We start from the raw sequence: 13,733 nt of genomic DNA on the forward strand, positions 1-13,733 counted from the left end.
GGCATTTGTTGCCGCCAGGCGCTGGGCACCATTAATCGTCCACGCGGCCACTTAAATCCCCTATATACTTTTCGCCACCGTTCCAACCAACTCGTTGCCAGATTTAATAAATCTCATGGCCTCATATGGGCCGAGCAAGGTATAGACACTGTTTGACTTTGACTAGCATGGGACGATGCCAGTAGACGTGTCCACCTTATTTTGGCCAGGCCCCGGGACGTTGCGACTGTGACAGCAATGTGTTCATTTCCATGACAAAATGAGTTATTTACAATGGTGCCTGATGGACTATACAGTTCAAATAGTCCTACAAAACCTCCAAAGGAAACAAGAACCAGGTGAGTACTCACGGGAATCTCAAGTTGCTCTTATGTGCTTTTGAGGAACTTTTTGGTCTCAAAATTAATTTTCATAAGAGCGAACTTTTTTGCTTTGGCGATGCTGCAGAATCAGCACCTGAGTATGCTGAGATTTTTGGATGCCAGCTCGGGCAGTTTCCGATTCGATATCTGGATATTCCCATACACTATCGGCGCTTAACTATCGCTGAGTGGAAGCATGTGGAAGAGAGACTTGAGAAACGCTTAGCCAGTTGGAAGGCCAAGCTCTTGTCTTACGGGGGATGATTGATCTTGATCAATTCAGTTCTAAGCAACATGGTTTTATATATGTTGTCATTCTTCCACCTACCGAAAGGGGTTCTCCAGCGACTAGACTACTTTAGATCCAGATTTTTTTTGGCAATGCGATAACGAATCCAAGAAATATCGACTGGCTAGGTGGAGCGTATTATGCAGACCTAAAAGTCAAGGGGGCTGGGAATCCAAGACCTTGAGATTAAAAACATTGCTCTTCTCAGCAAGTGGGTTTACAAACTACTCACTGAGAATGGAGTATGGCAGGAAATCATTCGCAACAAGTATGTGGGATCCAATGCCATTTCTCAAGTTCATTGGAAACCTGGGGATTCGCAATTCTGGAGTGGTGTGATGAAGGCCAAGGAATTCTTTTTCCAATTTGGGACCTTCTCAGTTAGGGACGGTTCTCAGGTTCGATTCTGGGAAGATATCTGGCTAGGGAATAACCCACTAATGGTGCAATATCCGAGCTTGTATAGGATTGTTAGACATAAATTCGTCACAATCAAACAAGTTTTAGGACAAGAAAACCCTGATATTTCTTTCCGTAGGGACCTTTTTGGCCCTCGCCTGGCAGCATGGAATGAATTACTCACTCGCCCGGAGGACATTCAACTGTCAGGTGAGCCGGACATTTTTCGATGGAACTTGCATCAGAATGGCAAATTTTCAGTAAAATCCATGTATGATGCAATGGTTCATTGTGATGTTCCAGTTGATAACAGGAAATTGTGGAAGCTCAAAATCCCTCTAAGAGTGAAGATTTTCCTCTGGTTTCTTAACAGAGGAGTCATCCTAACTAGAGACAATCTGGCACGACGAAACTGGCATGGTTCCAAGACATGTGTCTTTTGCCAACATGACGAGTCTATTAAATACTTATTTTTTGAGTGTAATTCGCTCGGGCAGTTTGGGCCATAGTTCAAGTAGCTTCGAATCTATACCCACCACGTAGTGCACGGAACATGTTTGGCAACTGGTTGCGGGGTATTGATAAACAATTTTCTTCACATATTCTTGTGGGAGCGGCGGCCTTATGCTGGGCACTGTGGCTTACCAGGAATGATGTGATTTTTAATAACAAATGTGTCTCATCTCCTATGCAGGTTATTCATGTGTGTACACGATGACTCCGTACTTGGTCTATCCTGCAGAGGCCGGAGGACATAGACCTTTTTATGATGGCGTCTACACGGCTGGAGCATACGGCCAGGGAGGTTTTCTACCCCCATGGATGGCGGTGTGACCTACGGATAGGATCTGCCACTCCTTAGGCTGGACATGTTTTTTTTTTATTGGCATTGTATCAAATTATTTTTGCTTTTAGAGTATTCTGGAATTTTTTGGCTGTGTGCATCTAGCTATGTAGAGGCCGGGCTTTCTTTCGATGTGATTGTATCACCTCGATATATCTATTCAATGAAATGTCCTTTATCAAAAAAACTGAAAGTACAGTACTACGTAGCAGACTAGATTTAGCCAGTATAGCATGTTTAATCCTAATCTAGGTTGTGTACTACGTCTCCAAGGTCCAAGCTAGTATTAATGTGCATGGTTGGCTTTGCTTCCAAGGGAAGCCAACCCCTCGACGGACAAGCCCACCGGTATTAACTTTGGCCATCACCTCACGTCCCGCTCCCCTCCTCCCTGCCCATCACCTCACTACACCACCAATCTGGACAGTGACACATGATTAGGGCTCCTTTGATCCAACGGGAATTTATAGTTTTTTTTTTTGGAAAGATTTAGATCGTCCTTAGAAATGCTTCCTGTACTTTTTTTATGTAGGCTCCATTTATTTTCAAAATGAAGACAAACTTTCAGCTCAAAGTCAGGCGGTACAAAGTTCGACAAAGTTTCAAGGAAAAATATCAACAAATATAGCACCAAATTAGTATCGTTAAATCCATAATAAGATAAGTTCTACATTATTTTTAGTATTGTAGTTGTTGGTAGTTTCTCATATAAACTATGCACCATTTGACTTGATCCAAAAGTTATATGCCTTTCTTTTGAGAACGGATAAAGTACGATTGAAATACTCGGGAAAAATTTGTACGGATTGATATATGCACTCTATTCTGAACAAGAAAAAAATTCATTGGCTCAAACCTCTTGGCACTTTTTTTCTTTTGCATCAAGCACTCTTTTGCCTTTATTTTCTAATTCTGTAAGATTCAAGATGACATGTTACAACAATTCTATTTTCTTTTCAAACACATGCACACAACGTCCCTCGCCAAAAAAACAACAACACTATACGGTATTTCTGAAAAAAACACTATACGGTAGCTAGACGGCTCGCTTATGAGACCACAACACGATTAAATGTAAGGAACATCATGCTCATGGCGTAGTGAGACCCCGGACAACGGGGGTGAGGGCACGGAGAGTGGCGACATGTTTCATCAGTGATTGTAGCTACAGTAACAATTGTGTGTAACCAACCAGGAGTTGGGATACCATCAGCGGCATTTACGGTGTTATCTATAACATGATTTTTTCCTTGATACAAAGACACACAATTCTATTATGTGTACTTGAAAAAAATAACTTTCGCTCTCGGGCACCAATGCTCCTGGTGCCAAAAAAAATTTCCACTTTTTTTTAAAACTAGACAAAAATATTTTATTTTCATTGATTAAGAAAGAAGGTTTTAGACAAATTTTTCACGAAACGAGGTACAAGAATACTCTCACGACATTACATTACTCAAGTGCGTGGCACCGGCAAGGGCCGAGAGTCGAGCCTCCTCATTTATCCTCGCGAAGACGATCGTCACGGAGTTAGGGAAGACCCTAGCATTGCTCTCTTTTCAAATCTCCCAGGACACAAGCATGAACAAGGAGGCGAGGGCATTTCTCTGCTTTCCATGATTAATCACATTTTTGTCCACCAATCTCAAATTGAAACCTCAATTCGTCAGCTCCTCATCACATCAGCATTTAGGCCAATCCACATAGCAACCTCAGTCCAGACCCGTTGGCGAACCTGCATTGGAAGAGAACATGCACCGCGGTTTCCTGCAATTGCTTGCAAAGCGGGCAAAGGTTACAGCTCTACCACCCACGGCATTGCAAATGATCAGCTGTCCACACTCTATGTTTGAATTATGAACCAAGCAAAACATTTGCATTTCAGTGGCGCTCACCTCTTCCACTTTTTTTAGGCTTGTCAAAAATCACCAAAATAATTGACACATGTAGTAGTCTACATGTTTGTTGAACTAATAATGTTTTTATAAAATAATTCTGACGGATATTTCATGTGCAGACATAAGAAGCCAGGTCGGTTTTGTACAAGTCTAGATCAGCCTTTTTGATCAGTGCTGCTTTGTATTTTTGTACAGCATGCAAATCTAAGTGTTAATTTTGAAACTTTTTGCCATGGTAAAGAACACCCCAATCTGCATGCATGGTTTTGTAGATGATTTTTAGTATTACTAAAAATTTCAAAAATTATTTTCATGCACCAGGAGCACTAGTGCCCGAGTGCCAAAAGGCTGCTTTACTATATATTTTTCTCTCATTAATATAAAAGACACATAATTCTATTATGTGTATTGTAAAGAAAAACTTTCACTCTCAGGCACCAATGCTCCTGATGCCAAACATAATTTTTCGCATTTTTTTTAAACAAGGCAAAAGTTTTGTCATTTTCATTGATTAAGAAATGAGGTTTTAGACAAATTCCCGCGAAGCGTGAGACTGCTCTCGCGGCATTGCATTACTCAAGTGTGTGGCACCGGCAAAGGCCCAGAGCCGAGCATCCTCCTTTATCTCGTGAAGACGATCATCGTTGTAACAACGGAGTTACGGAGACCCTAGCATTGCGCTCTTTTCAAATCTCCCAGGCCACAAGCATGAACAAGTTGGCGAGGGCCTTTCTCTTGTTTCCACGATCAATTGCATTTTTAGTCCACCAATCTCGAACTAAACCCTCAATTTGCCAACTCCTCATCACATCAGCGTGTAGGCCGATCCACACAGTAATTAACCTCGGTCAAGACCCGTTGGAGAACCTGCTTGAAGAGAATGTGTGCCGCGGTCTCCTACACTTGCTTGCAAAGCGGGCAAAATGTTACAGTTTTGCCGTCCATGACATTTTGCAAACGAATGAGCCATCCACACTCTATTTTGAACTATCAGCCAAGCAAAAAAAATGCATTTCGGTGGCACCCACCCCTTCCACTTTTTTTAGGCTTGTCAAAAATCACCAAAAGAATTTACACATGTAGTAGTCTGCATGTTCGTTGAACTAATAATTTTTATTTATAAAATAATCTGTCAGATATTTCATATGCAAATATAAGAAGGCTGGTCGATTTTGTACAAGTTTAAATCAGCCTTTTCGACCCCTCCTGCTTGTATTTTTGTACAGCATGCAAATCTATGCGTAATTTGTGAAACTTTTTTGCGATGGTAAAGAACACCCCAATCTGCATGCATCATTTTTTAGACGACTTTTAGTATTATTAGAAATTTTGAAAATTATTTTCGTGCACCAGGAGCACTAGTGCCTGAATGCCAAAAGGCTGCTTTACTACATATTAAAAAAATAGATGGAAAAATATATCTTAATACTACTAATCCATTTTCTTTTGGGTTGAATACTGCATTTCTATGTCCTTGTACCCCACCCACTCATCAATCAATTCCCCTCAACCCCTCAACTCCACACACGGGCACATAGGCCGCCGGAGCCATAAATAAATAGACACCGGCCACGAGCTCCCCATCTCCCACCACCAGTCCACCACCACCTGAGCTACAGCCATCCAACATCTTCTTCTCCGGCAGGCATCAGAAAGGACAGCCGCCATTAGCGCCCGAAGCGACGGCATGGCGAGGCAAACCCTGACTAACGGGTTCCTCAGCGGGTTCATGCACGTGGGGCTGGCGCTGGTGCTCCTCGCCTACCTCCCCATCGCCTTCCTCTGCCGCCTCGTCTACAGGCTGCTGATTAGGCCCTTCGCCGCTGGCGAGGACCTCCGCGGCAAGGTCGTGCTCATCACCGGCGCCTCCTCCGGCATCGGCGAGGTCAGTAAAGCCTGCCTGCCCCTTGTCTCATGTACGTAGTACAGTCGTTCCCGTTGCGCAGGTCATTGATGGCTTGGGTTCCACCCATGCAGTAAGATCTAGACCCATCCGTCAGTGTCTGACCATTCCCTGCATGTACGTGCATGCGGTATAAATCAAATAGACCCCGTACTCGCCACCCTTTCACACTTCTACTGCTGCAAACATTGTCGACCGAATTCTACGTTAGTTGTTTCTGTTCTATTGCTTGCATACTCCTTGCCAGATTATCGGTTGGTTCAGCTCAATTGGTTTTATTTCTAAATTTATTATAAAATCTGGTCCTCCTTTTGTTGGTATACGTTCTTTCGTTCTATATAGATTCGTTCTATACGTGATTTGATGATGATAGCTCGTAGAGCCTTCGTTTTGGCCCCTCATTTACATTTCATGTACACTTATGAGGAACACTCATGATCACTGATATATTTTTTTACCAGTCTTGAAATGTTGTTCAAATATCTCTCTTATGAAACGTTGTGCCGTAACGTAAATCGTGTTTCTCTGTGGCAGTCTGGCCCACTGTTTCCATAATCCACTACCACGTGTGAACATCCTCTCCAGCGGCTTTCCTCTTTTCGGATAGTAGCAAACATAGATTGCGCCATATTTGGTAGTAAAACACAAACTGAATAAAAAACCACTCGTAGAATAAATAAAGAAGAACTTTTGTATGTGTGTAAAAGCTAGCTACAGGAAGAATATAAGGAGAGGAGAAACAGGGGCCCTCAAATAAATTTAGGAACAACAGACGGGTGAAGGCTTGAAAGCTTCCGGTAGCTTGCGTAGTACCAAGAGTACAGTGTCAAGATAGAGTACTGTTCACAGTATCAATAGCTGATGCAGTGAGTAATTCCCTGGCCGGGCAGGGCAGCGGCATGCAGCGCAGTATTGAATTGAATTCTCACCGTCCACCCCATAAATCCTGGAGCATGGGCACCAGTCCTGCCCGTCGCATCAGCCTCCTGGAAACCTGCGAGTAGCGGCAGCTCTCGTGCACGCTGCATGTGGCTCTGCAATCACCGGCCGGCCGGAGTAAATATAAAGGAGAGCCTCAATTATAAGGCGGTGGTCATGAATGAATAATTATTTACAAATTTCTCTTTGTGATTTCGACGACTGCAGAACCTGGCTTACGAGTACGCGAGGAAAGGCGCGTGCGTGGCGCTGGTGGCCCGGACGGAGATCGCGCTGCGCGCCGTGGCCAAGACGGCGCGGGAGCTGGGCGCGCCGGACACGCTGGTGGTGCCGGCGGACATCACCAACGTGGACGAGGCCAAGCGGGCCGTCGAGGAGACCGTCGCCCACTTCGGCAAATGTAAGTACTGCTCCTACGTGGTAATCAACCACGACTAGAGCTCTGTTAATCTCAGCGTACGGCACCTGGCAGCAAGCTCTCAGATAACGACAGAATATATATGCATTATTATGGTTATAGTTGAAGCAAATCACTTTCCAGAGCAGTGATGCATGTTCCTCAGGTCGTCCAGTCTGGTTGATAGGAATGCACGTACGTTACGTACCCCAGCTACTTACAGTTGTTTGCACCGATCAAGTGTCGAGTGAGTGCGTGCGTGGTCGTAGTCAGTTCAGCTTGCCAACTCAAGTCCGTCCGAGTAGCAGGGGCGGAGCCAGCGCCCGGCTAGCCTGGGCACTTGCCCGGGCTCACAAGATACGCGACATACTACGATGGTACTGTCATAACGGGGCAAATTACTCCTCGTATGGTGGTTTACCCGGGCAGTAGGTAGCTGGGCCAATGGGCTTCCGTTTCGATCCTCTCTGGTCAAACACTATTAATTAATTATTAAGCAAAAAAACGTACGTACAGGCTAATGGGCTACGTACCTACGTGAGATAAGCCTACTCGTTCGATCTTTTTTTTTACTGGAGATGAGAAGGAAACGATCGGTCCATCGCTCCACGCCTCCACCTCCCCGCTCCGTTCGGTTAATTTCTGTTCGCTCGAGACGGCCGCATCCTCGGTCCATCGGAGACGGAGACAGACCGGCAGCCTGGGCGCGCCGCCGGCAGCGGGCGGAGCTGGAGCTAATCCATCCTAGACTCTGAGGAATGCTTTGCATAATCGCCTACTTGTCCCCTTCTTCAGAATTAGGTGAGATTCATAGACTTATTAGGGCTTAAATTTTGAGGTCACGGCAAGGAAAATTGGTCATCAGGGATGATTACCAATTTATGAGTTTAGTTCTTGTTTAGGGATTTGTTCTACATATAAATTTTAAATCATTAAATTTGAGAGAGGAGGTTTTGGCAGAAAGTGTGAATGGTGTGCAACCAGAAATAGAAGTAGAACCACAACCACCATCTCGTATTGCCTCGTGTTTTTCTTAAATATATTCGCAAATCACAACACTTGATTTATGTGAATATTGAAAATCCATTTTTTTATCATGTTGTCTCTGCTAGGATGTTTGGATGATAATTTGGACAGTTATACTTTTGTGAGTAATATGATGAGTTTGGTTCTATGTGGCCCCGGTTCTGTCACTTACGGTATCAAGTATCAACTATATTTTGGTTTATGAAACTAAATTTTGGTATATTATATATTATTTCACTGTCAAATTACATTTGTGTGATTAATATGGTTATATTTTCACTACATTATTAATGTGGATTTGTGATTTGAAAGTTTGATGCTATTTTATATATTATGTATCCGAACACTCGATTCTGTTTTTTTATAATTAGAAACTTAGGCTTAAACTCGCCCAGGCTTCACAAAAATTCTGGCTCCGCCACTGCCGAGTAGTATAAGATGAAGTGAATGGATTATTTGGAGTTACTAGCTAGTAGCTAGCAAAAAATGGTACTACTACTCCAGTGAGTTTCAGCAGCTAATAGTTCGTGTCTCGCTGGATTCTGCATGCATGCAGTGAATCACCTGGTGGCCAACGCGGGCGTGTGGTCCAGCTGCTTCTTCGAGGAGATCACCAACGTATCCGCCTTCCAGAACGTCATGGTAAGCAAGCACAAACAACACAAATCCACTGTTAATTTCCTCATTAGCCACTACCTTGTAAACAAGTTTATACTACTACCAAGTAATCCTGTTCTTTAATTTCTCTACCATACGTACGACGTACATGTGCGCAGGATCTCAACTTCTGGGGCGCGGTGTACCCGACCTACTTCGCGCTGCCCTACCTGAAGGCCAGCCGGGGCAACATCGTGGTCACCGCCTCCGTGGCCGGCAGGGTCCCGGTGGCGCGGATGAGCTTCTACAACGTACGTAAACGCAACGTAACCCAGATTTGAATTGAATTCAATTACCGCAATAAATTCGGGATCAGCAGCTCACCAAACATCTTTATCGATCGCTACGTGTCACATGAGAATTAACGCTCCGGTCGGTGGACGTGCTCCAATTGCAGGCCAGCAAGGCCGCGGTGATCCGGTTCTACGAGACGCTGCGGGCGGAGGTGGGGCCGCACGTCCGCGTCACCATCCTCATGCCGGGCTACGTCGTCTCCAACCTCACCATGGGCAAGGGCGTCCAGAAGGACGGCAACGTCGGCTTCGACGAGGAGGCCCGCGACGTACGCACACACCCATCCATCTCCCTGAACCACCGTTACTTTCATAGCAGTTCGTCGGTCGATCGATAGGTTAGCTCATTATTGATGATGGATGGGCCGGTGACGGGATTGCAGATAAACGTCGGGCCGCTGCCGGTGGGGAAGACGGAGACGCTGGCGGAGGTGGTGGTGGCGAGCGTGCGGCGGGGCGACCACTACGTGACGTGGCCCGGGTGGTACTGGCCCTTCCACATGGTGATGTGCGCCGCGCCGGAGCTCGTCGACTGCTTCTCCAGGGCCTTCTACGTCTCCAAGTCCAGCGACAAGGACGGCGACGCGCTCAGCAAGAAGATCCTCATGGCAGTCGGCGGCAACAAGTTCTACCCCAAGAACATCCGCTCCCCCCAGTCCCAATAAGTCACGACACGAATCCCGAGACTAAGCCAGCCACGCATGCACCAAAGTATAGCAGTGGCCAGTGGTGTGCATATGCATAGCAGTGGTGTATTTGGGTCTTTCTCGTCTTCTTCTCTCTCGTTTTTTCTTCTTCTTTCAGTGTGATGTGATGTGAGTCCATACGATGTGATATCTGTTGTATTGCAAAGAGAGGTGAATCTAAATGACCGACTGTTGTTGCTTATACTGACGAAAAAGCATGAGAGAGACAGGTTGCTCATGGATGACAGCTTCTCCGGTCACCATAATTTGTGTCTGTAGAATGGTACGTACCTGTGTCACTACAGGGTACCACTGACAACGAGCTTATCGCAGCTTGGTGACTGCGACGGAGGATCGCCTCGCAGCATATGAGGCGCTCCAACGTGCATTCCACGAGCTTTTATTGGCGGAAGCAAAAGGAGCCATGTCTCTGAGCTTAAAACATTCTACCCGGCGATCGCCAACTCGGCAGCTTACTGCGCTGACATGCCTTCCCAAAGTCCCTTGAGAAACCTGCTTCTCACAAGCATTAATTAATACCAAGGTATATGTCGTGGAAAAAGAATGGGCATTTTCCTTCAAAAAAGTAAAGAATTGACATCAGGACTACAGCAAAAAATATGGTTCAGAATCTTGTCACTGGAGTCTGGGCATGCCCTACGTGTCAACGTGAGAAGCTTCCTCTATGCTTGTATAGTTCTATACACTAGATGACCCGTTGCGCCAATGGCGCAAAGGCCGAGTGCAAACCAAGTATTGAAAGAGTGTGCATTAACATATTGCTGCTCCAAAAGCACAGCTCATGATACTGTATGCAGCAAGCAAGCGACAGGCATACGCACAGGATTGTCATAGTTTGTTTTACATAAGATTCAAAATGATGCACTAAGTTATGTAGCAAAGAACTCTTGTGATCTGCTTAGATTGGATAGACAATCATGCAGAGGCCTTTGGACATGCACTTGAAGGCAAAAGCATATATTTCTTTCATCATGGTTGTTTCAAAAGCATACCACACAGTAGTCTAAGCAGCAAATAACCGACAGTTAAATGCACAGGATGGCCTTAGGGGATTACATAAGATCCAAAAGGATGATAAACGTAGAAGTCTTGGTTGGCATCTATAGTAATGCTAAATTATATAACGAGGGGCTTTTGCAACTTGCTTATATTGAGTAGACGATCAGGTGCAGTCCCTTGGAAGTGCATTTGAAGGCAAAAGCATATGCTTGCCCTTTGTTCATGCTAGATGACCCGTTGCGCCCATGGTTCAAAGGGCGAGAGCAAACCAAGCTTTCAGACCATGCAAATTGGAATATTTTAGAGACCGGTCTTAAAATCCCTGAAGCATAAGGAAATAGATATTTAGGTATGATGTTCATAGATAGCGTTATATATTACATTGGTGGTATATCGGTTCATGGTAAGCAAAGCTACATAGACAGAGATGTGGCATATAAATAGCTTTGGTCACCCAGCTTATGGTAACTGACATATGCAGTCATTTAGATCAGGTGGTCGTCGCTTCTTGCGCCATTGGCATACAAAATGACCTCATCATCTAAGCAACTCTTTATGGTGGCCATGTTTGGTGGTTGTCATTGGGCAAAGCAGAAATGTCTTCCATATCATCGTCAAATCCCCAATAATACTTGTTTGTTTTCTGTAGAATGTCCTTTGATTGTAAAGTTTTGTCATTAAGGCGATCCACAACATACATTATCTGTGAGAGAATATGGTTGAGATTGTTGTCTTCAAGCATTGATGATGTTGTGGAGTTGGTATTTATGATGCAATAAAGTTCCTTTACTTCCATGTGATTTCTCCTTAGACCATTGCACCTGTTATTGCTCAGATAGTCTATTATTCCTTCTTTTTCTTTCAGCTCGTGTTCCAGAACTTCTTTTTGAACCAATTGTAGCTTATCATAGTTGAACTCTTGTATCACTTTGTTGTAAGAGGTTTCCATGTATTTAAGAGGTTTGTTTGTCAGGTGATCTTTACCCTCTTCCAGTTTTTCGTAGACATAAATGAATTACTGATTTCTTTGCAAGTCCATTGTATACCTAGTACCTCAGATGGATAAAACTGAATAGTTGCCTCGAGACTAATGGTCCTTGCCTTGTGTGTTGAGTAAATTGCGTTTGGAAGGCCAAGCTATAGTATCATAGCATCCAGAAGCACTTTTGATGGAATCTAATTTTTTTCCATCACAAGTTCACAACGGACTAATGATAGAGAGGAAGATATTATGAGCAAGTGTTTGAAGCTTTACAACGCATGATTTTATATGTGCCTATATATCTATTATTTTTTTGTGACAAGAACATTGTTGATAAACAGTTGTAATGGTAACTGAATGTGGTGTTCACACGTACAATCTCGAACTATTATGGTTTACCATTGAGTCCCATGTAAAAAACATGTGCGCGTTGAAAATATTTGCATTTTTCAGTAAGTTTGTGTCCGAGCAACCATCTCAAACCTAAAGCGTTATGAGAATATTTGACATTGTTAGTAGAAAAGTAGGTTTTATCAACCACTTAGGGTACTAATTCAAACCCTTCAAGATGAAAAATGATGTATAATTCAAACTTGCTGCGCTAAATGGCGCATAGTCCCATATAAAACTATTAACGCTTTCAAATTATTTGCATTGGCTAGTAAATTTAGATTTTAGCAAACACTTAGTGTATCTATTGAAACCCTTGTAGATGAGAAGTTAAGAGGATTTCTCTTTAAAAATGTATACTTGAGCGTGCACAATTTGGGTCGATCACATTTGCAAACATGGGATTGAAACAATGGTTTACATAACTAATACCTTGCATTTAGGATAACATACAATAAGATAGAATCAAAGATATCGTTCTTCCATAGGGATTCTATAACCTTCATTACATGGAAACATAGAGCCTGTTATTGAGCAAGTTGATGATTTTAGTTAATAAATGAATGCAAATCACAAAAGTTATTAAACTTTAGCGATTGCATAACCTTATCGATGATGGGATAAGGATATGATGATAATGAAAGTACTCCTAGAGCAAGTATTGTAATAACCCATTTTATCATGTCAAACAAACGCAAATGCCTCTCATGGTATCACTTAATCACATAGTTGCCTTGGTCATAATTGAATGAGTGGAGTGAATAGCAAAAAAACTACCACATTACGGGTCATTGTTCCAAAAAACTACCGCTTTTTCAATCTTTTCAAAAAGCTACCACAAAATTGTTCTGCTGTTACAAAAAACTACCATGTCGCACTGATGACTACTTTGGTTAACTTTAAACATTATTATGATAGCTCGGGTCCACTCATCAGGTTGACCATTTGATTTGACCGTTAGTTTGACCATTGACAGGTTATGACAGGTGGGGCCTAAGTATTTTTTTAGCAAACAGGTCCCTGAAACAAAATATAAAAGCAATCGTGTCCCTGATTTTTTTTAAAGCAATCCCGTCCTCCCGGGGAGCTCGTCGCCGGAGCCGGCCAGCACCACGCCGGCGAGCTCGGCAGGGCCGTCCAGCACTGGTCGTGGCCGGCGGGCAGCAGCGGCCGCGGTGGGCTGGAACTGTTGGGTATCGTAGCATAATTTTAAAATTTTCCTACATTCACCAAGATGCATCTATGGAGTCTACTAGCAACGAGGGGAAGGGAGTGCATCTACATACCCTTGTAGATCGCGAGCGGAAGCGTTCCAATGAACGTGGATGACGGAGTCGTACTCGCCTTGATCCAAATCACCGATGACCGAGTGCCGAGCGGACGGCACCTCCGCGTTCAACACACGTACGGTGTAGCGACGTCTCCTCCTTCTTGATCCAGCAAGGGGGAAGGAGAGGTTGATGGAGATCCAGCAGCACGACGGCGTGGTGGTGGATGTAGCGGGTCTCCGCAGGGCTACGCCAAGCTTCTGCGAGAGAGAGAGAGGTGTTGCAGGGGAGGAGGGAGGCGCCCAAGGCTGTTGTGTGCTGCCCTCCCTCCCCCCTTTATATAGGCCCCCTGGGGGGGGCGCCGGCCCTGGAGATCAGAT

At 44.2% G+C, this 13,733-nt stretch overlaps 1 protein-coding gene across 1 annotated transcript; it reads left to right on the forward strand.

The window, feature by feature from the left end:
* The first annotated feature begins 5,360 nt into the window (after positions 1–5,360).
* Positions 5,361–9,895, forward strand: LOC123119466 (11-beta-hydroxysteroid dehydrogenase A). Its single transcript, XM_044539272.1, has 6 exons — positions 5,361–5,677; positions 6,842–7,034; positions 8,614–8,699; positions 8,834–8,965; positions 9,112–9,276; positions 9,391–9,895. Exons 1-6 carry the CDS (start codon positions 5,480–5,482, stop codon positions 9,670–9,672), a joined length of 1,056 nt encoding a protein of 351 aa, XP_044395207.1. The 5' UTR covers positions 5,361–5,479; the 3' UTR covers positions 9,673–9,895.
* The last annotated feature ends 3,838 nt before the right edge of the window (positions 9,896–13,733 follow it).

This window comes from Triticum aestivum, chromosome 5D (genome assembly GCF_018294505.1).
Source record: "Triticum aestivum cultivar Chinese Spring chromosome 5D, IWGSC CS RefSeq v2.1, whole genome shotgun sequence".
In the NCBI taxonomy this organism is placed as follows: domain Eukaryota; kingdom Viridiplantae; phylum Streptophyta; class Magnoliopsida; order Poales; family Poaceae; genus Triticum; species Triticum aestivum.

Bases quoted from the DNA above. Each gene is read 5' to 3' on its own strand.
- LOC123119466 (XM_044539272.1), top strand. From the start codon at position 5,480: ATGGCGAGGCAAACCCTGACTAACGGGTTCCTCAGCGGGTTCATGCAC. The intron at 8,966-9,111 runs GTACGTAAACGC...CTCCAATTGCAG, and splicing joins CGCGGATGAGCTTCTACAAC to GCCAGCAAGGCCGCGGTGAT. The intron at 9,277-9,390 runs GTACGCACACAC...ACGGGATTGCAG, and splicing joins TCGACGAGGAGGCCCGCGAC to ATAAACGTCGGGCCGCTGCC.